Here is a 22,862-nt window from a genome sequence, read left to right as displayed (position 1 = left end):
GCAAATTCCTGGAGGGAGCTGCTGAATCTATCAGGATGGACGTGAAGAAATGAAGAAAGTGAAAAAACAGGGACAAATATGTTTGCACCCTAAAAACTGAGCACAAAGAGCAAGGACCAAAAAAACCCCAGCACACAACCACAAGGTAATTAACACAGCTATACATGCATAAATGCGGACATGAGGTCGGACACTTCCGTAGGCTGCATAGGCCGCAAAGACCCTGCAAGTCTAATCAGCGAGCATCTAACCAAGCTAGCTCCAAAACAGAAGCAGCTTCAGGTGGAGAGAACATCAGGATGCAGCTGGATTTGAGCTTTGACTCCTTCAAAGAGTTTGTTTTTGTCAAACACCACATGTAGCTGTTATTAATCTGCTGCACTGAGGCTGAACTTTATTGGGTGTTTATTGTAGAATTTATCGAGTTTTGGAGTTCATATTGTTAGCAGTTTCTCCCTGTTGATGTTCATGTGTGTCCTTAATATTACACACATTTAGCATGTAGTTCTGCTGTCTGTGAACAGTTGTTGCTGAATATATTTCTTTAAAGGGTATCTTTAAAGGGTACCTGATTAAGTATGAAAATACTAAAACTAATACTGAAACTAACTAAAACTAAGCATAAAACCAAAAATAAAAACTAATAAAAACGAGCAAAACCACTCTGAAAACTAATTAAAACTAACTGAATTAGAGAAAAAAAGTAAAAACTAACTAAAACTAAACTATAATGTAAAATACAAAACCCTGGTTCAGACTCAGATCAAATGATCTAGCCCAGAGTACTGTTTAAATCCTTTATTGTAAGACTTGCCAAAATTATGAAAATGTTTGTGCCGTTCCAAGTTTGAGTGCACACCTCTGCCAAAAACAACCTGAGCAGTTAGACAGATCAACGAACATAATCTGCTGAAAGTTGGAATGTCAGTTTGTTTTTGCACCGTGAGTCTTACAGTGTTGTTGTCTTGTTCATTTGTATATTTTATTAGGTATCTTATAATTTCCTATACACTTTTGAACCCCAACAAAAGTAGTGAGATTTTGCCTCTACATAACCAGTTTAAGCTTCTTTAACAAACTGTAACAAACTATTGGGAAAATACACAAAATTTTTGAAGTTATAAACTGTATTTTTGTGAATGCAGTTAAATACTGTAAACTGCATTTAAGAGAAAAAAATATTAACAGCAAGCTACTGCGCAAACCTACATATAGCCAGGTCCATAATCATTTGGACAGTGGCACAATTTTTGCAGTTTTGCCTTTGTAGACAGCACAGTGCATTTTAAATCCAACAACAGGTACCAAATGTAAGTTCAACTCTTTTATCTGCTTATTTTGTGGTGAAATAAAAGTGGAAACAGGCCTCACCTGGCATGGAGACTGCTTCTCAGTCAGATATCCAATTATGTTTGAGCCTCTGAAAATAGGGAACTGTGTAAAAATATATGTAATTGCAAAAGAAAAAAGCAGAAATGACCCATAATAAAGCCCTGATTCATATGTTATTTGCCAGATTGGGTCACATATGATGGTGCATGTGTTGGTGTATGTGAATGCATAAGGACTAGACTACTAAATTGTTTTCAGACGTTACAGCAGGAACACAAAAATAATAATACAATGGCAAACTAACAGCTATACTTAGACTTTACTGCAGTGTTATTTCTATTTATTTGTATTTTTTACAGTAAAAAGCTGTTATGTTTTCCCTAACTATGACCAAAATTTTCAAGTATATTTATTAGTAAGCACCATAAGCATACAAAGACCACGTATAGCTGAACATTCTGAACACTTGTAACCTTAGTGCACTTAGTTCACACTGCAGTTAGAAACTGTAGTTCACAGCAAGGCAGTGCAAAGAGAAACTAACTATGAGCCAAGTGCATTTCTTCATGTGTAATGCACTTCTTCCAGAATCATTTTAACCCAAGAATTGTATTGTTTACTTAAATACCAGAAGATTTTGTGTGAGGCAAGAGGTGGAAAAACACATGAACTCTCTTGGACCAAATCTCTGATTACTAGTCCGGTTTAAGCATAATATAAAGAAAATACTATCAGCAGTTTTCATAGTGAGTAAAAAATAATTCTGTGGGGTTTTTTTTCTGTTTGTATTTATGAGAACACAGTCACTAATAAGACTAACATGTGGTTGGTTTCTCTGAATATGTTTTTGTAAATAGACACTCCAGTCAAAGAATGGATGTACACAGCTAACTTGAATGAAAGAACAGTGCCATAATGTACTGGTGGACCCCAAAGCTGACACAACATAAGAATACGTTCACAGGTTTTATATCACAGATAACATCTGTGAAGGAATGAATGGGGTTTGTGTGGAATGCAGGAAATGCAGGAAATTAGGGAGGAATGGTGGGGAGTGAGCAGGTTGGTGATATCGCCAGAAAGGCAGGGTTTTATGGGAGAAGGCAGGGAATGTATTCCAGGGAGAGTTTTTTCCTTTTTCAGTGGAAAATGGAGAGAGATGGCTGGGTGGATACCAAAGGTGGGAAGTAACGAAGTACAAATACTTCGTTACTGTACTTAAGTAGATTTTTCAGGTATCTGTACTTTACTTGAGTATTTATTTTTCTGAGTACTTTTTACTTTTACTCCCTACATTTTTACACAAGTATCTGTACTTTCTACTTCTTACATTTTCAAACAGACTCGTTACTTTTTAACACGTCTAAGAGAAGTTTGAATTTCCGGTCAGTGACATCAAACGATCTGAGCCTAAACGGAGGAATAATCGTACTGATGTATCCTCCATCCCCGGGGCTTATCGGGTACATCCATCCATCCATCCATCCATCCATCCATTCATTTCCGCCTATCCTGTTCAGGGTCGCGGGGGGGCTGGAGCCTATCCCAGCTGTCATAGGGCGAGAGGCAGGGTACACCCTGGACAGGTCGCCAGCCTGTCACAGGGCCAACACAGAGAGACGAACAACCTTTCACACTCACATTCACACTCTCATTCACACCTATGGGCAATTTAGAATAGCCAATTAACCTAACCCCAGTAAGGGTACAAAGGGATTAAATACGCAAACCCACATAATTAATGTATCATTTATAGCGCTATAATCAGGGGTTACAGCGGGCCGGACCGAGTCCATAAGTTGTGCTCGCGGGACATACTGAAGAGGAGCGAGCATAAAGGGAGTAACATGTGGCAGGTAAATGCAACGTTTTTAAATGCTCAACAAATATCAGCAAACACACAAAGTGTGTGCAGTTTGTCACACAGTGTGTCTGCCAGCTAAAAGAAGAGCTGCTGTATTTCCAAAGATGTAAGAAAGAGGAAGGAGAGAGCAGCAGGTCAGCTGATCACAGCCTGCACACCAACATCATTTACTGCAGCTACAATAGAAAGCTGTGATTCTTCTCCCCATGCAGAGCCACTACAGCTGATCTTAGGGTTCCTCCACCTTCTGAATCCCACTGTAACCCCTGAGTATCCTCATGTTGGTGTTTAGGTGGAGGCACAGTCACCCTCTACTATGGAGGACACAGAGAACAGAGCTGTGTTTAAATTCCCTTTCACAGTTTGTGTCCTACAGAACAGATTCAAGCTGAGTGCATTCATTAGGATTAAAATTTAGATTGGAATAACATTTGTATTCTCATGTATTACATTCTCATGTATGTATCATGTATTATTTTATATTATTACAATAATATACAATAATATAGAATATATTATACAATAATATAGAATGATTTGCGTTACACAAAAATAGTTGTTAGAAACGTCCTCCAAAGAGCTACTTTTACTTTCTTACTTTGAGTACATTTCAGAGCCTGTACTTTTGTACTTTTACTTAAGTAAAGAAGTTGAACTAGTACTTCAACTTTTACCAAAGTATTTTTTAACACAAGTACTTGTACTTCTACTTAAGTACAGAATGTCAGTACTTTTGCCACTTCTGGTGGATACTGACTGACTGACACAATGGGTAAAAGTGAAACAGGGCAGGACAAGATGAAGTAAGTACTGGGAATAATTTTACTAATTCAGTCACAAAGCATGAAATATTTTTACCACTAACACGGCAGTAGCAGCAAAAAATGAATGACATGACCAGTGCTTAAATATACTGCAAACTGGTGAGCTGATGGAGAACAGGTGCACCTGTCAGAAACCCAGCTGAGACTGGTATGCGGCCACACCTCAGAGGGATCTAGCAAGGTGGCATGAACCTGCTCACTTACATGCCAAAGGTAAGAATAGGAAGAAACAGGAAGAACTGGGGAAAGGGGAAGAAAAAGGGAGAAGAACAAACAGGTGGACCTCAGGAAGGTACTGTAGACCATAACAGACAGGTTTTATTTAATGGCTATTTGTGCTAGTTTCTGGAAGACAGCAACTCATATTCTTGACTGTTGATGAAAGCACCTGTTTGTTCTCAAGTATAAAGTTAAGTTAATGACTGACCTGTGGAACAGCACCATTTAATCTCAAGTGCTGTTTACATTCATTTTAAAAAGAATAGCTCTGAGAATTTGGCTATGCATGGACAATTTTAATGCTAAACTCAAATGTGTGCCCTGAAGGCTGCCTTAAAGGGTCTTCGGTTCACTCCATTAAACCCATGCTCAGTTAATATTTCATATATATAAGTGAAGTTTTGGTGCAGGAGTATCATAAATATTAGAATTTATTGTTTTAAAGTTGTAAATATTTATTATAAGTTTATTGTCAGTGGTAAATTGTGTTCTGTGAAGCTGTGTTCTAGTACAGGCATTTGAGTCATTACAAAGCATTCACCAGGGAATTCCTACTAAATTTGATGGCAGTCTATCCAATAACTGCTGAGACTCACAAAGGGAATGCCACAGTGGAAAGTTAGATAATCAGTGTCAATAGCAGAATTCCTTTATGGAGGGTAAATGTCTGTAAAAATTTTTTTATTGCAGTCCATCAAACATTATTTCTCTCTGGACCAGAATAATGAGCTGATTGATCAACTGACTGATAATGAGCCATATTTGAGCCATTCTGTTGCAAGTGTGACTTAGGCCCCGTTTACACGATGCCGTTTCAAAAATGAAAACGGCATCGTTTTGATGCGTTTCGGCCTCCCGTTTACACGACAACGGAGGAAAAACAATGTGTTTCGGAAACGGGGTCCAGAGTGGAGCGTTTCAGAAACGCACCGGCTTGCGTTCTCGTGTAAATGCTTGAAACCGGGGTGATTTGAAAATGGGGGACTCGCACATGCGCACTATGGTTGCGACGGCCACAGGTTTTTGCGCATGCGCACATTGATAAATAGTACTCGCGGATTCACGAGTGCTTCTTGTGCTTTTCTTGTGTTTTTACTATTTTGTAATTCAGCGTTTTGTGCAGCAGCGATCCAACATCATCATCAGTCCACACAAAACCTCTCACGTTGGCCGTTTTGTAAGTAATGAACAATTGGCCGCGCTTCCTACTGTGTCCCTCCACGCATGCGCTTCTTCCGTAAACAAGCTGTGCAAAGAAAAAAAAACAACGCCAACTTGTGGCCTGGCATGGGAACTACATCGTTTTCATCGTTTCACGTGTCACCTTGTAAACGCAGATCGTTTCTGAAACGCTACTGTGTAAACAGAAGGCTGAAACACATCAAAACGGTGTCGTGTAAACGGGGCCTTAAAGGAGTTTGACAACTGGTTTGACATTAGTATTTCAGGGAGTGGAAAGGTACTTCCATAAGTGGCTGCCATTAGTCAGCTATTTATTATCATTATTATTTTTTAATAGCTTTGTTCAGGTACTGTACTTTCTCTCTCTTTTTTTTTTACAAGGTCACTGCTGTATACTGACTCATTTGCTTTCATTGTAATACCTTCTGTTTTATGGCATGAATCATCTGATTGCAGACATTTTCCAGAGGTTTCAGAGAGACTGTGATTCAGCTCTGTTTTTGCTCTCAGTGTATACTACCAACTGTAGCACTGTCTGGCTGTTCAGCTCACTGAGTCTGTGCTTAGTCACAGGTTTTCCTAAGCTTTCTGTCAGCTGTGATGGTTTGAAGTCAGTCATGATGCACATTTCATAAGCAATTTGGATTTGTTTGTGATGCAAAGCTCACAGCTTCTCTGCTGGCCTAATTTTTGATTGAAAGTTAACTCTGGCCATAGGAGTAAGATTACTGATTATCAAAATTTAATTTTTGCCTTTTATGTAGGGATTTTATTAGTATTGCTGTTTCTTTAATGATTGCAGCTTATCAGAGAATGATGTGTTCAGGTTTTGTCATTGCTGGCCTTCAGTGAGAATTGTTTCTCTTTGGTGAATATTTGTTCGGTACTGCATTTATGAACTCATTTAATATTTTTTTAGCTCAGCTGGATTTTTTTCATACTCTATTGACTTAGATCAAGTATGGAGCTACAGGTATAATAAATGTGACTACAATAAATGACATTATGTCTCTCTCTTCTAAGTCCCTTTTAGCAAATGACTGGATAATTTATTCTGGATTTATTCTGCCTTACAGAGACCTGGTTACAGCAGGATGAATATGTTAGTTAAAATGAATCAACACCCCCGATTCGTACTTTAGCCTTGTCCAACCTAACTGGAAAACTCAAAAAACAGTTTTATTTGTTGTTATCTATCGTCCACCTGGCCCTTCTCAAAGTTTCTGTCTGATTTCTCATACTTTTTATCTGATTTAATGCTCACTTCAGATAAAATGATTATGGTTTGTGATTTTAACATTCTTGTAAATGCTGAAAATGACAGCCTCAACACTGCATTTAATCGATTACTAGTCTCAACTGGCTTCTCTCAAAATGTAAATGAGTCGACCCACCACTTTAATCACACTCTGGATCTTGTTCTGACATCTGAACATTTAACAGTATTCCCTGAAACCTCTTTTTTCTGATCATTTAACATTTAAATTTGCAATAATGGATTACACAGCAGTTGGGAATAAATTTCATTACAGTAGATATCTTTCTGAAAGTGCTGTAACTAACTTTAAGGATATAATTCCTCTACTGTTATCTTCAATGCCATGTGCCAACAAATTGCAGAGCAGTTACTTAAACTTTGCTCCCATAGAGGCTGATTATCTTGTCAGCTGTTTTACATCCTCACTGTGTATGACTGGATCCTGTGGTGCCCCTGAAAAATAAAGGAAATGGCCTCTCGCTAATTTAGAAGAGCTTCATTTAGCCTGGAAAAAGAGTTTGATGCTCTATAAAAATGCTCTTCATAAAGCTAGGGAAATTCTAAATTCAAATAAAACTTAAGTTATTCTACTCTGTCCTAAAAATTATAGACGCATGGTGTCCGACTAGATACTTATTGTGGATGGCAAAGTATGTAGGACTTCTTTCTTTCATTTGCGCAATATTTCTAAAATTAGAAACATCTCAGAATGACGTTGAAAAACTAGTTCATGCATTTCTGACTTCTAGGCTGGATTACTGTAATGCATTGTTATTAGTTGTCCCAAAAACTTCCTGAAAAACATTCAGCTGATCCAAAATGCTGCAGCTAGAGTACTGACAGGGACTAGAAAGAGAGAGCAGATTTCTCCCATATTGACTTCTCTTCATTGGCTCCCTGTTAAATCTAGAGTAAAATTAAAATCCTTCCTCACATACAAGGTCTTGAATAATCAGGCCCCATCTTATCTTAAAGACCTCAAAGGTTATAGTTAGGGCTAGATCAGGTGACCCTGAACCCTCATTTAGTTATCCTGCAATAGGCCTCGGCTGCTGGGAGCATCCCATGATGAAGAAGAGTGTCTCTTCTTTATTCACCCCTTTTCATTCTCTATGTGTTTATACCCCACTCTGCATTGTTTTTATTAATCTCTGGCTCTCTTCCACGGTGTCTTTTGTCCTGTCTTCCTCCCCTCACCCCCAACCAGTTGCAGCAGATGACTGCTGGAGGTTTCTTCCTGTTAAAAGGGAGGTTTTCATTCCCGCTGTTGCCAAGTCATTGCTCATAGAGGGTCATCTGATTGTCTGGGTTTTCTCTGTATTATTGTAGGGTTTTTACCTTACAATATAAAGTGCCTTGAGGTAACTGCTATTGTGATTTGGCACTATATGAATTGAATTTTATTGGATAATTCATAATTGATTGAATAATGATAGAAAATGTATCTATATTGTTGCTTTTCAAAAAAATTGATTCTGAAATTTGCAGTTCAAATTATTATTCCACCCAAAATCTAAATGGGAAATAATGAAAATTATGTGTCTATCATGCAAAAGCCAAGGTGTTAAATTCAGCACATCACTGCACCACCACTGACCTTTATTTCACGTAATAGCCTACTAAGAAAATGAGATTATAAGGAATCAAAACAAAGCCCCTGTTCTCTTTTCAGCCAAATGCTTCACCTGTCTGCCTTTCTGACTTACTTAAATGCCAGCCAACATGAACACAATAAACCAAGTCTTTGCAGCAGAACTGACCTATTTCAGAGCTGATTATTGCATGAGGACAGGTTTGACATGCATGCTTTTTTTGTTGATTTAAGGAGGAGCAGCCTTTAAAAGGTAAAATGGCATGCAGACACAACAAACAAGGAACTAAACACTATAGACTGGTTTTTATTAATCTTTTTAGGGATTTTTAGACACTTTACTAGCTGTAAAGCCTTTGTAATACTCTTGTCAGTATGCCAAATATTGACCAACAGACCAATATGTGCTCCTCTTGACAGGTAAATCCAAAATAGTGTCAAACTTTTTGTGCAGATGTGTGAAATCCTGTATAAACAATCAAATATCAATTTAAGGTTGCATTTATCAATTAAGACCTTTGTAAGCCTTCACGAACAGATAAGGGATAACTTCATAAAAAGCCTCTAATGTATAGAATATGAGTAAAAAATAATTATTTATATAATTGTTTCTTATTGCTTTGGAATAAAGACAATACATCATTTATTTATACTCATATTTTATTAATGTTCACCACACATGTCCAGGGAAACACATGTCAAATATGGATTTGTTACATGAATATCTATTGCACTATAGATATCATTTATTTAAAAATACATGTTATGAGATGGAATCATGTAGACTGGCATGGCACCAATAAAAATCTCTTTTTTTTATATAATAGAGTTTGGCATGTTACTTTTAAAATTAGATATATCAAGACACAGAATCGTGGGCGCACATCATGTACAGTACAGTACACTCAAAACCCCAGAGCAGACAGAACAGCCACCCGCCTCACTCATTTACAGCAAACAGCATGATCTAACCAAAAATGTACTTGATTTGAAGGAGATTAGCCTTTATCAAACTGGCTCCAATGACAGTTGTGAGTGAGCAATAACCTAATTTCAACGTAGCATTTGTATGTTTATCCATATTTTAAAAAAGACCTTGAATGAATTGCAGATGTCATCAAAAGCTAGCACATAGGGTTTAAATGCTATATAACCTTCATTGTTGATATTTGAATGAAGGAGGCCTGGAGAGGGTAAATCAGCTCTACTGAACAACTAATCACTAACCATATTTAACACACTGTCACAGGGTAATCACTCCTGGTAAGTAAATGAACCAGGTGTCCCAAATCCATACTATAGCATACGCTTGTCCAGTGCAGTATGTCCTAGAAAACTGACAAAAATAATGCGAATGAGTGAGTTAAAATCTCTCAAACTTGAACTTAGTAGTGGTGTCAACATCCATGAGTTTAGACTTTGTATCATCGTATGCTATTCTATGACGTAATGATTAGGTATACTGAATTCCTATGTTGTCTCAATAGCTGTCAGAAGAAGTCAGAGGTTTTGTAAGTAACTACTGCAAATGTATCTACTTAAGTATTGTCCTTATTTTTGAGTAAGTTCATTTGATAGCTGTTGTTACAATGTACCTAACAAGCTAACAGGACAAAAATCACTGCTGGATAAAAAGCTTGTTTACAAGGTTTGCACCTGACTACAACGATATGAACAAAAGAATAAATGTAACAAAGTAGTTGTTACTCTAAAATAAAATAGTTAGCAGTCACACATACACCAGTCTTCACTAAGAAGACTTTTCTTAAATTTCTGATATTTCCACTCATAACATCTTCCAAACTCATCTATATGACAGCTCCAAAATTGACATGCCACCCCAAATCTTCACAGTCATGGTAAAATTAACCAACTTTCATTTGGTTATAGATGATGGCCACCAGTCTCAATATGACATGCCATCCAAAAATGTCCCAAAGTTCCTATCTCACAGATTTTGCTGTAGTAGCAATGTCATGCTACGCCCATCTATGCTACTTATAACGGACAGCAATTATCCACAAGAGGTAAGTAAATTTGAAATTTGAGCAATAACTGATTATTTTAAGCACTGGAACAAATGACCAATGCTATTGTTTTTCTGTTGGTTTCAGTAAGTACATAGTATGGACGAGGGGCACAGTGAAGAAGCTTGTGATATCAGGCGCATTTGGCTTGTTAGAACTGGACAGAATAGGCCACTCTTCTCAAAGTGCCCAGCTTTCTGGATGAAATCACATCAGCACATACAGTACTTAGTAGTCGGAGTATAGAGAAAGATATTCAGGAAATGACTTTAGCACATCTTTGTACGCTGCCAAAAGTCTTTGGCGAGATCATAGTTGTCAACAGCCTCTACCGACTGTATACCAGCTGTTAATTTCTCAGCCTGGTGATGACACAGAGACACAAAGACATTTAATATGCATGTTAGACCTGCAGTATATCTGTGTTTGTGAGTTTGGTTGAGAGGAAGACCGATGTTGTACATGTGCTCAGGGTTTGTCTGACACAAAATATTATGCAAGGTATGAAGCAAGGGATTTTGCAAATAAGCATACGAGGAAGCGCTAAATGCCAGGCGGATGAGGCTCAACACAGCTTTGTTTTTTTTTTTTCTTTTTTGGCACAGTCAATAGGCTGCATCAGTGCAATGCATGAAAAAAGCAGATCCTCAAACAGCAACACACAACCAAGTAGAGTGAGAAATGTAAAACGATCTCACAATTTTCACATTTGGGAACATGCCTGCTGGCCCTATCCCTCATGGTGTAAAATAAGTTCTTTAATACAGCACATGACAAGCCAACCCTATTGTCTAATTAGCTATTAATGACATTTCTGCCACTGTGGAAAGCTCGGCATGGCTAGATTTATGTACCATTAGTGAATGATAATTCTCAAAGCTCTGGAGGACATGCTAATCCACTGCATAATTCATCACCACACAACTCTTCTACTCTACTTCTTTAGTCAGCTGATCAGTATTCATAAGGTTGGGCATAGTTTTTGGCACTTTAGTACTGCTCAACCTCAGCTATATTAACAAATCATTCTTTTTTTTTTCATTTTGGCTTTAATTTTGTTTTTCTCATAATTTTTTCCCCCCAATGTTTATCAGATAAAAATTAAAAGATGATGCTCCAGGTGCGTTTCTAGTGAAGTGTTTAATCCTAAGCCCATTGTTCTCACCCCTGGTTGTGGTTGCTGCTGTACATTAGTGAAGGATATTTTTGGAATATGTCAAGCCTTTTGTTTCACAGCATACAAGTATGGAAAAATAACAGTTTTCTTGTCTGTTTGCTCTGATGCCCCCTGGAAGGAGACAAAGCAGTCACTGGTCACATATCACATTCTAACTATGGCATAAAAACCCAAACCATCAAGACAAATTGTCACATATGTAGGCAGCAATGGTAGAAATCAGCATTTGCAGAACAATAAAATATAGAACATATATCACACATCTAAGTACAAGCCTTTTTTTTTTCTGCTGAAAAACTGCTGAATGCAACTCTTCTATGCATTCTGTTTAGCTTCATCTGCCTCGTGATGATGTAAGTATGTTATTTTTGACATTGCAATACTGTAACACCTTGTTCACATCTTTATGGAATGCTGAGCAGAATTTATCATTTACAGCACATTAGCTGGTTTTTTAGAGCAAACAGCTCTGTTCCCCCAAAACCTGATGGATGTGGATTTTTAGATGAAGGACCTCCAGACAGCACACCCAGAAGTAGCAAAAATGATTGCTGTCGTTTAACATAACTTGCACGCAGATTTTAGGTGTTCATGTAGATTGACAGAGATAAACATATTCATTGAACAGTTATATTTTTAAGAATTTTGTGTTAAAAACTTGTGATGGCAGTTTGCTCCTTATTCCTCACAAAGTAACTTTTTCCCACAGGGGTTGCAAGTAATGTTGTGATATTTATCACATTCTGATGTTGAGGGCATAAAAAAAGAAAATAAAACAGCGGACAAAGCTGTGAACAAGGCATAATAATAATGTCTGATAATATCTTCTAAAAACATGTAAGAAACTGCTTTGTCAGAGGAGGAGGTGCAGAGACACAGTGATGTTCCAGGATGAGCTCTTGCTCACCCGCCTACTTCCTGTCAAAAAGCTGACACTTCCTCCCAGCAATGCTGCTAGACTCAGCTGCACTAATTATAGAGCCAAGTCCAGCTGAGTCTGCAGTATTCTGCCTCAACTGCAAAATTGTGCTTAGGAGTTTATGTCCCAGAAGTGTTAAGGCTTTTGAAATCTCAATACCAGACATTTTTCTAAGTACTAATGAGCTATACCGATGGAAGTTTAATGAGATGAATGATTAAATGTAAGAGCGGTATTAAAGGTTTACATTTTCACAAATAAGCACAATCAATCGATTTCAAAATAAGTAGAGAAATGGTAAAAAGAATTGGCCTGGTATTGGTGGGTTTTTTTGCCAAACTTATAAGATATGTTTATCTTTTTTGTCAGAGAGGAAAGGTTCGCAAAGCACCTAGATATGGTTGAATTAAGTTTAAGCTTGCAAAACATGTCAGTTCATGGACACTAACTCCTAATCACTTTAATTTAAGTGGCATTGTATCCATTTTCCAGTTTTAAGCTGAAGATATTTTGTTTCATTCTAAAAAATATAGAATAACCCCTTAATCACTGATACTTTCTGGACCCACTCAAAAAACCAAAATAGAAAAAGGCAAATTGCCACTGTACAACGCAACCGTGTACGTTAATGCTCTGCGAACCTCATCTCTGAGCAATGGCTCCTTGTCTTTCCTGTCATTGGGAGCCAGTAAGGATGAGGAGTTAGCATTAGTGTTAGCTGCAGTTAATGAAGCCACAGGGTAGCCACAGCGAGCAGGAGCGATGGCCCCAAGGTGAAGGCAAGGGAGGCAGCCAGGAGCCTGCCGTCGTTTACCAGCCTGAAGGAAATAACCTCCACCTTGAATCCATCTTCAGTGGCCATGCAGCGAAAGACACCTTCCTTTAGGGGTGTGTCAACGACCGGCCCCAGGACACAGAAGTCTCCAGAAAAGATGCAGGGGTAATTCTGATTGCAGTTGTCCTTCTCCCAGCGATAAGTGGCATGGAAGGAGTGCACAGGGCAAGGGAGAAAGACTGAGGTGTTATACTGCACTAAAACCTCTCTAGGGGACGTTCGACGCAGCTTCAGAGCTGTCGGGAGAGAGAAATGAGGAATTTGTAATTCACAGTTTCACATTACAGCTGTAAATGCTGATTGAAGGTCTCTCTGTGAACACCAGATAACTCAAACCACACAAAGCTCAGCTTATATAATAATAATAATAATAATAATAATAATAAAGCAGACAAATTCCAGATGTTTAGGGCCCAATATCACAAGTCTGCATTTTTGTTATGTTTTGTTATGTTTTATGTTTGTTTATGTTTATTAAAATTAAGTCAAAATTTGTTTGGGAATATTTTCCACTAAAGTACAATATTAACTTAAATTAGCAGCCCCAAAGGCAAATTCTACATTATTACCTGTCTCCACAAGCATTCAAAATGAACCCACAGATCATTTTTGCACTGAGGCCCCTGGTGGGTTAATCCAATCACAACTTTGGAAAGTTTGGGAAAGTTGTGATGAAGTGTGGGTGATTATATTTGTTGAGTTTCTTTTGGTTTCTCACTCAGTTGGAATAAAAATAAGAACTGGAACATGAAGAGAGGAGGCAACTGGATGAATAGAAATCAAAATCAACAAATCTTGAATTAAACATTATATTCATTAAATGTGACAAAGACAGCCACACTAACTACTGGAAAATACCAGAGAGTTTACGCTACCCACATAATGTCAAACAGCCACTGGTGGGAAATCAGATTTAGCTGGGTTTAAACAACTGATGTGAATGTAAGTACTGCTAACCAGAGTTTGGATACTTATCTTGGATAGCATATAATTAACAATGCTATGGACTGAGAGGTTATATTAGAAAAACAAAATGAAAGATTGATGGGCACATTCAGAATATGGTGTAAATTTTATTTTTATTTCTGTTGACTTGTATCAAAACAAGAAGGTAAGACCAAAATAAAGAAGTGAATTGTGAATATTTTAATATTATCACTGTAAATAGTATTCCTTTGAGGCTAAAAAGCTTGGCAAGCGACATATGAAATTTTGCACTGCTTTGCATCATTGGTGTTTATTGGGTTAATCCCAATATCAGTCTAAAGATTTTAAACATTTGCCTCTCAGTGGGTTTAGGGTTACACTCTCTGTGCACTGTGTTTTTGAGAAAATATATCAACTTCTCACTGTATCTGCAGGCAGGTCATTTGGCACCAGTGGCACAACTTGGAATGAATGCAATGTTAAAATCGGATCACTTGCATAGATAGCCTTCTCTTCAGAGACTAACTGCCATCATTTTCAGAGTTCATAACTGGGTTTGAACTCTGAAACAGGGCAAGCCATAATATGTAAAAAAAAAAAAAAAAAAAAAAAAAAAAAAAAAAAATCTCTCCCTCTGGGTTTTTGGAGAATGCTCAATTATATGATAATCATCTTTTTACTGTAGCTGCTTAGAAAGGTTCCTATTTTGGTTTAATTAAGATACAGAGAATATGGGAGCAAGTTGATAAGGACTCACCAGCAGCTTCGCCGCAAACTGAGGAGTTCGAATGGTCCAAATTCTGAATAATACCTCTGTTGGAAAATAATAGAGAGGACAAATTACTTATTAGTGCCACACATGGCTTATGAGCCATTGCATCAACATATAGTTACAAATTAAAACATGCAGAGACAAATAACTCCACAAATGACTCCACAGTGTGGGGGAGGAAGGATAAAGGGGTTAAAGGCATATTAATTGACACAATTAACTTTAAGATTTTTTTTAAACTGGAAATATACATGTATTAAACCAAGGGTACCTTATAGTCATTCGCAGTAACATGCATCTTTGTAGACTGTCATTTTTTTTCTATAAACTGAAGTAGGGCTGCAACGATTCATCGATTAACTCGATTAAATCGATTCTAAAAATTTATCGACACAAATTTACTGTGTCGATGCTTCCTTTAAACTCTGCAGCGCTCAGCTGTCTCGGTGTAAGCGGCGCTCCTCACTAGCATTAGCAGCATTAGTGCTGACGTTTTTTTGTGGGTTTATTGGGGGCTGGCAAACCAACATAGAACTGCATTACCGCCACCTACTGGACTGGAGTGTGAATCACTCACGTATACACAAGCACACATTCTAATGGGCTCGACACACGGTGAGCGACAAACGACAGCGACGAATGGGTCGCATCGCCACTGGGGTGAAACCGAACACACGGGACGCGATAGCGACGGCAGCTTTGCGAATCGCGCTCTTACGTCACTCGTCTCCAAGAAATGTGATTGGTTATGAAACTGGAGGGATTTAGACATTTTCAAAGCAGTCCGTGTCAGACACGGCAATAAAGATGAGGAGTCTGAAGATTTTATTGGAACTGACAGAAATCTTGCTGTTAAGTCTCCTCTACAAAAGAAAAAGACAACCTCGCGTTCATCCTATATTAGCACAAAAGTCCTCTCTATCCGTCTGTTTAACGTTAGTCTTGCACCAACACGTTCTCATATGGCTGCCTTTTATGTTTAACTCGATAATCACTGCGTGAAGTGTCATATAATATAGGAAAGTCAAACACAGCTAAAACGATGCTTTCCTTCCTGCTGAAAGTGGTTGCAGACTGCAGCGTGTAGCATACTCTTCGCTCATTGGTCAGTCAATGAAACTCTTGCTGATTGGTTTAGTGCCACGCGACAGCGACAAAAGTAGAACATTTTCCAACTTTGTTGCGTCGCGTCGCCTGGTCGCGTGTGCACGTCTACGTGTACGAGCTCGAAATTTCACATGCACGAATGTCGCCGGTCGCTTAGCTGGAGGAGGGCAAGCGATTGTCGCCTCATCGCACAAGCTCCATAGGAAATGAATGGAGAGCGAGCGACGTCGCTCCCCGTGTGTCGAGCCCATAAAAAGCTCTCCGTCGCTGCGATGGATTTCCTTTAACACAGAGTGGATCATCACTAGAGTTGCCACCTGTCTCGTAAAATACAGAACCCCGTATGTTACGGGACTCCGTGGAATACGGCTCCGTAACATGCGGGGTTCCGTACTTTACGGGACGGGTGGCAACTGTCGCTGACATGCATTTCCACGCCTCCACTGCTCTCTGTGTGTCTGTGTGTGTTGTGCTCGCTGAGAATTTCAGCTGCTATTTTTGTCTTTACTTCAGCTGTAGCTACCAGAACTGGTTTGCTAGAGCGCGGGCCATTAGCACTAGCGATGGTTCGGTACCGGAAGGCCCGCCCCCCAGGACCGAGGGGCTCCTTCAAAATATTTTTTATACTTTAATCCCTTATTAGTGACTAAATATAGACCTGCAGTAGAAACGTATTTTCGAGAATGCTTGTGAATACAAAGCATTACACCATTACTCACACATGCGCCATGGCTCCCGCAGCCACTAGTTTTTCAAAACACTCATAGCAGGCAGCGGTTTTAACTGCGCAAGCGCAAAGAGGCGAAGCTGTGACGGTGAGCTCAAGTAGTGAAAAAGGAAACGTTTTTCCAGCGTCCAAAACAGCAGCTTTTTCTTTTAGTAACCACCATTAAATCTGTGAAACAGCTGGAGGTCCTTCATCAAGCACCTGATCAGCAAGTGTTAAGGTGAAGAAAAGAGAACTTTGTAGCTGCTCCATTCACCGCTGTTTGTTCACATGGCGAGAAACTGCATTACGGAAGTTAAAATATGCAGATAAACTGTTAATAAAAAAAAGTATTTCTTATCCGATTACTCGATTAATCGCTGGAATAATCGATAGAATACTCGATTACTAAAATAATCGTTTTATGCAGCCCTAAACTGAAGTTACTTTGTCTATACAGCCGCTTTAAAGATAAAGGATTGTAAGACAGAAAATATGGAATTATTTTTTTCTGATGGAAGTGATGCTATGTGGTTAAAATTGCAAATGAAAGCCTGCTGTCTGCTCATTTAAAACAGGCAATAGCTCTGCAGCAGTAACATCATATCTAATCATACCCAGTTGTGGAATTGTATCCAGGCGGGATGGCAATGCACTTCCTCCTGGACTTGTCCCAGCCACAGTAAGGATCCCGGGACAGGATGCACTCTCTGCATGTGCTGCCATAGCGACTGCAGTCAGCCAGAGGCAGTCGCTGGACCTCCATTGCTGTAGCAACATACAGGTGTCCCTATGGAGGAGAATATGCAATACAGTGAGAATTCAACAATGTCAATATTACAGCAATAAATGCAGATAGAGCTATTATTATACCAGAATGATTGCAAGTAATGAGCTTGATTGACAGTGAAACTAATACCCAAAATGGTGGAATTTTATGAGATGAACAAATGACTATTTAACAGTATTATATTAATTAATTAAATATTTCTTATTATTGTAGCTTTGATGTTGTTGTTAGTATAATTGGTAGCAGCAGAGGCAGCAGTAGTTGTAGTGTGAATATGAGATATGCAATATCTTCATCAACCACTTCATTAGGTACACTTGTTCAACTGTTTGTCAACACAAATGTCCAATTAACCAATTACATGGCAGCAGCTCAATGCGTTTCAGCATGTGGACCGAATCAAGACACCCTGCTGAAGTTTAAATTGAGCATCAGAATGATTTAAGTTACTTTGAACATGGCATGGTTCACGTGAGATGGGCTGGTCTGAATATTTTAGAAACTGTTGCTCTACTGAGATTTTCCTACAAAACCATCACTAGGGTTTATACAGAAGGGCCCATAAAATATCCAGTGAGCACCAGTTATCTTGGCAAAAATGCCTTGTTGATGCCAGAGGTCAGAGGAGAGTGGCTAGACTGCTTCGAGCTGATCGGAAGGCAACAACAAGTCAAATTATCACTGATTATAACCGATGTAGAAAAGCATCCCTGAAAGCACATCACGTTGAACCTTGAAGCAGATAAGACCACACTGGGTGCCATTCCTGTCAGCTAAGAACAGGAAATTGAGGCTACAATTCACATAGGGTCACCAAAATTGGACAATAGAAGACTGGAAACATGTTGCCAGTCTGATGAGTCCAGATCTCTGTTGAAACATTGGGATAATAGACTCAGAGTTTGGTGTAAACAACATGCCTTGTATCAATGGTTCAGGCTGCTGCTGCTGGTGTAACATGTAGGGGCTATTTTCTTGGCACACTTTAGGCTTATTAGTGCCTAGTAATTGACCATTGTTTAAATGTTGACCATGTCCATCCCTGCATGACCACAATGTACCCATCTTCTAATGGCTACTTCCAGCAGGATAATACACCATGTCACAAAGCTCAAATCATTCAGAGTGGTTTATTGAACATAACAATGAGTTCACTATATTCAAATGGCCTCCACTGTCACCAGATCTCACTCCCATACAGCACCTTTGGGATGTAGTGGAGTGGGAGATTTGCATCGAGCCAACAAATCTGCAATGTCATGTCAATGTGGGCCAAAATTTCTCAGAAATGTTTCCAGCTCCTTGTTGAATCTACGCCATAAAGAAATAAGGCAGGTCTGAAGGCAAACAAGGGAGTCTAGACTAGTACTAGTAAGGTGTCGAGTAAAGTACATTAAACACGATTCTAATAAAAAAAAGATATCAACTGACATTTCAGAGAAAGATTAGATTCTCAGCTCAACTCAATTTGATTTATAAAGCACTTTAAAATCAGTACCATTGGCCAAAGTGCTGTACACAAGTAAGAGCAAACAGGTTTAAAATACACACACACACACACATATACATATATACATATATATATATATATATATATATATATATATATATATATATATATATATATATATATATATATATATATATACGGTATTAGTGGACGTGTCCTTAAGACCTGCGCTGACCAGCTGGCACCTGTGTTTACACTGATATTCAACCTCTCACTGAAACTGTGTGTGATTCCCACCTGCTTTAAAAAGTCCATCATAGTCCCTGTCCCAAAGAAACCACACCCCAGCAGCCCCAATGACTTCAGGCCCATAGCACTCACCTCTGTGGTGATGAAGTGTTTTGAGAGACTCATCAAGACATTCATCACCTCCTCACTGCCCACCACCCTCGACCCACTACAGTTTGCATACCGGCCAGACAGATCCACAGATGACGCCATATCCTTCCTCCTCCACAAGACCCTTTCACACATAGACACTGGTAAGGGGAACTATGTGAGAGTGCTGTTTGTAGATTACAGCTCAGCATTCAACACCATAGTTCCCTCCAGGCTGGTCTCTAAGCTGCTGGACCTGGGCCTGGGCCCATCCCTGTGCAGGTGGGCTCACAGCTTCCTGACCAGCAGACCACAGGTGGTACGAGTGGGTCACCTCACCTCATCCTCTCTCACCCTCAACACTGGATCCCCCCAAGGCTGTGTGCTCAGCCCTCTGCTGTACTCACTGTACACCCATGAGTGCCACGTCAGAGTCCAGCGTCATCATCAAGTTTGCTGACGACACTGCTGTTGTGGGACTAATCTCTCACAATGAGGAGACAGCCTACAGGAGAGAGGTCTCCCGCCTGGAGAACTGGTGCCAGGAGAACCACCTCCTGCTCAACGTCAGCAAAACAAAGGAACTGATCGTGGACTTCAGCAGGAAGCAGCAGAGGGACTACCATCCACTTGTCATCAGTGGTGCTGAGGTGGAAAGAGTGGACACTTTCAAATACCTGGGAGTGACCATCTCACAGGACCTGTCCTGGACTCATCACATAAACATCACTGTGAAGAAGGCCAGACAGCGTCTCTACCTCCTCAGGCGGCTGAGAGACTTCAAGCTCCCACTCAAGGTGCTCAGGAACTTTTACACCTGCACCATCGAGAGCATCATGCATGGGAGCATCACCACCTGGATGGGAAACTGCACCAAGCAGGACTTCATGGCCCTAAAAAGGGTGGTTCGTTCAGCTGAACGGACCATCAGAACCACCCTCCCCAACCTGCAGGACATTTACACCAAGCAGTGCAGGCTGAGGGCCATGAAGATCCTAAAACAGCCCAGCCACCCCGGACACTCTCTCTTCTCCCTGCTCCCATCAGGCCGGCGTTACCGCTGCCTGAGGGCTAAGACTGAAAGGTTGAAGAAGAGTTTTTACCCACAAGCCATCCGTCTGCTCAACTCTGAGCCCTAACTGGACTATTATTGCACAAGGTAAATATTATAATTTATAAAAGTGTGTATAGTGTATAGTATATAGAGTATAGTGTATAGTGTGAATTACTTTTTTTTAAATTTTTATTCTTCTTATTTATATGTGTGTGTATATATGGTTGCAGGTACAAAATACATTTCACTTTGCATTGTACTGTGTATAACTGTGCATGTGACAAATAAACACTATCTTAATCTTAATCTTAATATACATATATATATACATATATATATATATATATATATACATGTATATATATATATATATATATATATATATATATATATATATATATATATATATATATATATATATATATATATATATATATATATATATATATATATATATATATATATATACATATATACATATATATATATATACATATATACATATATACATATACATATATATATATATATATATATATATATATATATATATATATATATATATATATATATATATATATATATATATATATATATATATATATATATATATATATATATATATATATATATATGCTGGGGACTGTATATCATACAAGTGGAAAATGACTACTGGCAAAGTGTACCTAATGAAGTGGCTGGTGCATTATGGGTAGGTCCTAATGCACATTTAAGACAAATGTAGGCAAAAATCACACTCTACCAAACTAATCAACATTATTACTCGTACCTTTTGCGGATCAATAGCCATGTTTAGAACAGGGCCCTCATTGCGAAACAGAGAGTATTGAGATATGATGAAGACATCTTCGCTGGTATGAATGACTTTCAGTACTTTGCCTTGTTCTGTTAAAACAAAAACAAAGGAGAAGACATAAATTGAGTGGACAGATGGAGGGAAAGATCGCATACAAAAAGCCATTTTATAGCTATTTTATACTTTTATGTAACATCATGAATAACTTGTGCTTAATCAAACCACCACTCAACAGTCCTCATGTCAGATATTCTAACATTAAAAGGAACACAGATTAAAAACAGCAAGTGACTGTCTGTGGGCCCTATAGCACATTAGGCCTTCAATATTTAACCATAATCACTGCACAACCACGTGTAATGGGTTCAGGGACACAAAGTTGTATTTTTAAGTAACTTGAAAATTTGAGCTTTTAGTGTGTAAATGCTTCTGGAAGCCTCTAACTACATTACCCTATTAGTGTGAGCCACAGAATGTGCTGCCAAACAGTAAACTGACTTCTGTTTTTCTCATTGCTTCGGCTCACAATAATACAGCGCTCAAATGAAAATACACAGAACATGGTTCTTTATTTCACTGTTTATCCTTGCTACTGTTGGCTGCTCTCTCTTCTTTTGAAACATCTGTGTTTGTTTCAGCATAGAAAGGGGATTTTTAGTGTTCCATAAATGAGTGCAAATCATGGTCACAGCAGAATGCCTGTGTGAATACCTGAGCCAGCTTTCACTTTTACCAAAGGAAGTATGCTCCACAAGTGCCTGTTCACTGAATAAAGGTGTGCTAAGTACAGGCAAACAGACACACATAACCTCTGGGATTTAGTTCTGTCTTGCATTCAGCTTGAGTTTGAAAATTGACAAGTCATTATTCTAGCTCTGAGCCATCAGTTTGATTTGTACAATGAGGCTACACTACCAAACAGAGCAAGTTCAGCACCACTCTCAGATTCTTCCATCCAATTCTCTTCTGCTTATCCTGTTCAGGGTCACAGGGGGGCTGGAGAGGCAGGGTCGCCAGCATGTCACAGGGCCAACACAGAGATTAACTTAACCCCACTAACTGCATGTCTTTGGACTGGAGAAAACCCACGGAAACATGGGGAGAAAATGCAAACTCCACACAGAAAGGCTGGGCCAAGGTGGATTCAAACCCAGACCTTCTAGCTGTGAGGCACCAGCGCCAACCACCGTGCCACCATGTTGTTTCTTCATAATCGCTCCTGCTTATTTTCCTTTTGTTTTTAGTACTTTTTAAAAACTGTTTTATTGAACTGAAAATTGAAATGAAAATATTTTACCCTCAGTGCGGTGGTCCTTTGTTGCTGCCAGAAAACAACTCATTCTCTTTCAAATAATGACTTGACAGATTTAAAGAATCCCAGCAAAAAAAAAAAAGACATTCAAACTTGTTTTTTTCTTTTCTTGCATCTTTTGTTGTTGTTTTTGTTTGTTTTGCAATTTTCCTCCCCTGCTGTGAAAATTTAATCACAGTGACACCTTTTTTTTTTTTTTTTTTTTTTTTAAATCTCACATCCTGATTTCCTGAATGCTCCCCCTGTGAGGCTCTGTCTCGTTTATAATTAGGCAGGCAGGCAGGTTCTTGCTGTCACTTGGACTTCTTTTGTCCTCAAACT

At 38.8% G+C, this 22,862-nt stretch overlaps 1 protein-coding gene across 1 annotated transcript in view; it reads right to left on the bottom strand.

Annotated features, from left to right (window-relative positions):
- Positions 1 to 13,026: 13,026 nt before the first annotated feature.
- Positions 13,027 to 22,862, bottom strand: part of LOC115793866 (semaphorin-7A) — a 44,093-nt gene continuing 34,257 nt past the window's right edge. Inside the window, exons 11-14 of the mRNA XM_030749023.1 lie at positions 21,203 to 21,318; positions 17,358 to 17,530; positions 14,913 to 14,968; positions 13,027 to 13,464 (exon numbers count right to left, since the gene is read on the bottom strand). Coding sequence (XP_030604883.1) covers positions 13,118 to 13,464; positions 14,913 to 14,968; positions 17,358 to 17,530; positions 21,203 to 21,318 — 692 coding nt within the window. The 3' untranslated portion in view covers positions 13,027 to 13,117. The remainder of the gene's footprint in view (positions 13,465 to 14,912; positions 14,969 to 17,357; positions 17,531 to 21,202; positions 21,319 to 22,862) is intronic.

The sequence above is a fragment of the Archocentrus centrarchus genome, chromosome 16, assembly GCF_007364275.1.
Source record: "Archocentrus centrarchus isolate MPI-CPG fArcCen1 chromosome 16, fArcCen1, whole genome shotgun sequence".
In the NCBI taxonomy this organism is placed as follows: Eukaryota; Metazoa; Chordata; class Actinopteri; order Cichliformes; family Cichlidae; genus Archocentrus; species Archocentrus centrarchus.
This window is presented reverse-complemented; position numbering and strand designations above follow the sequence as displayed.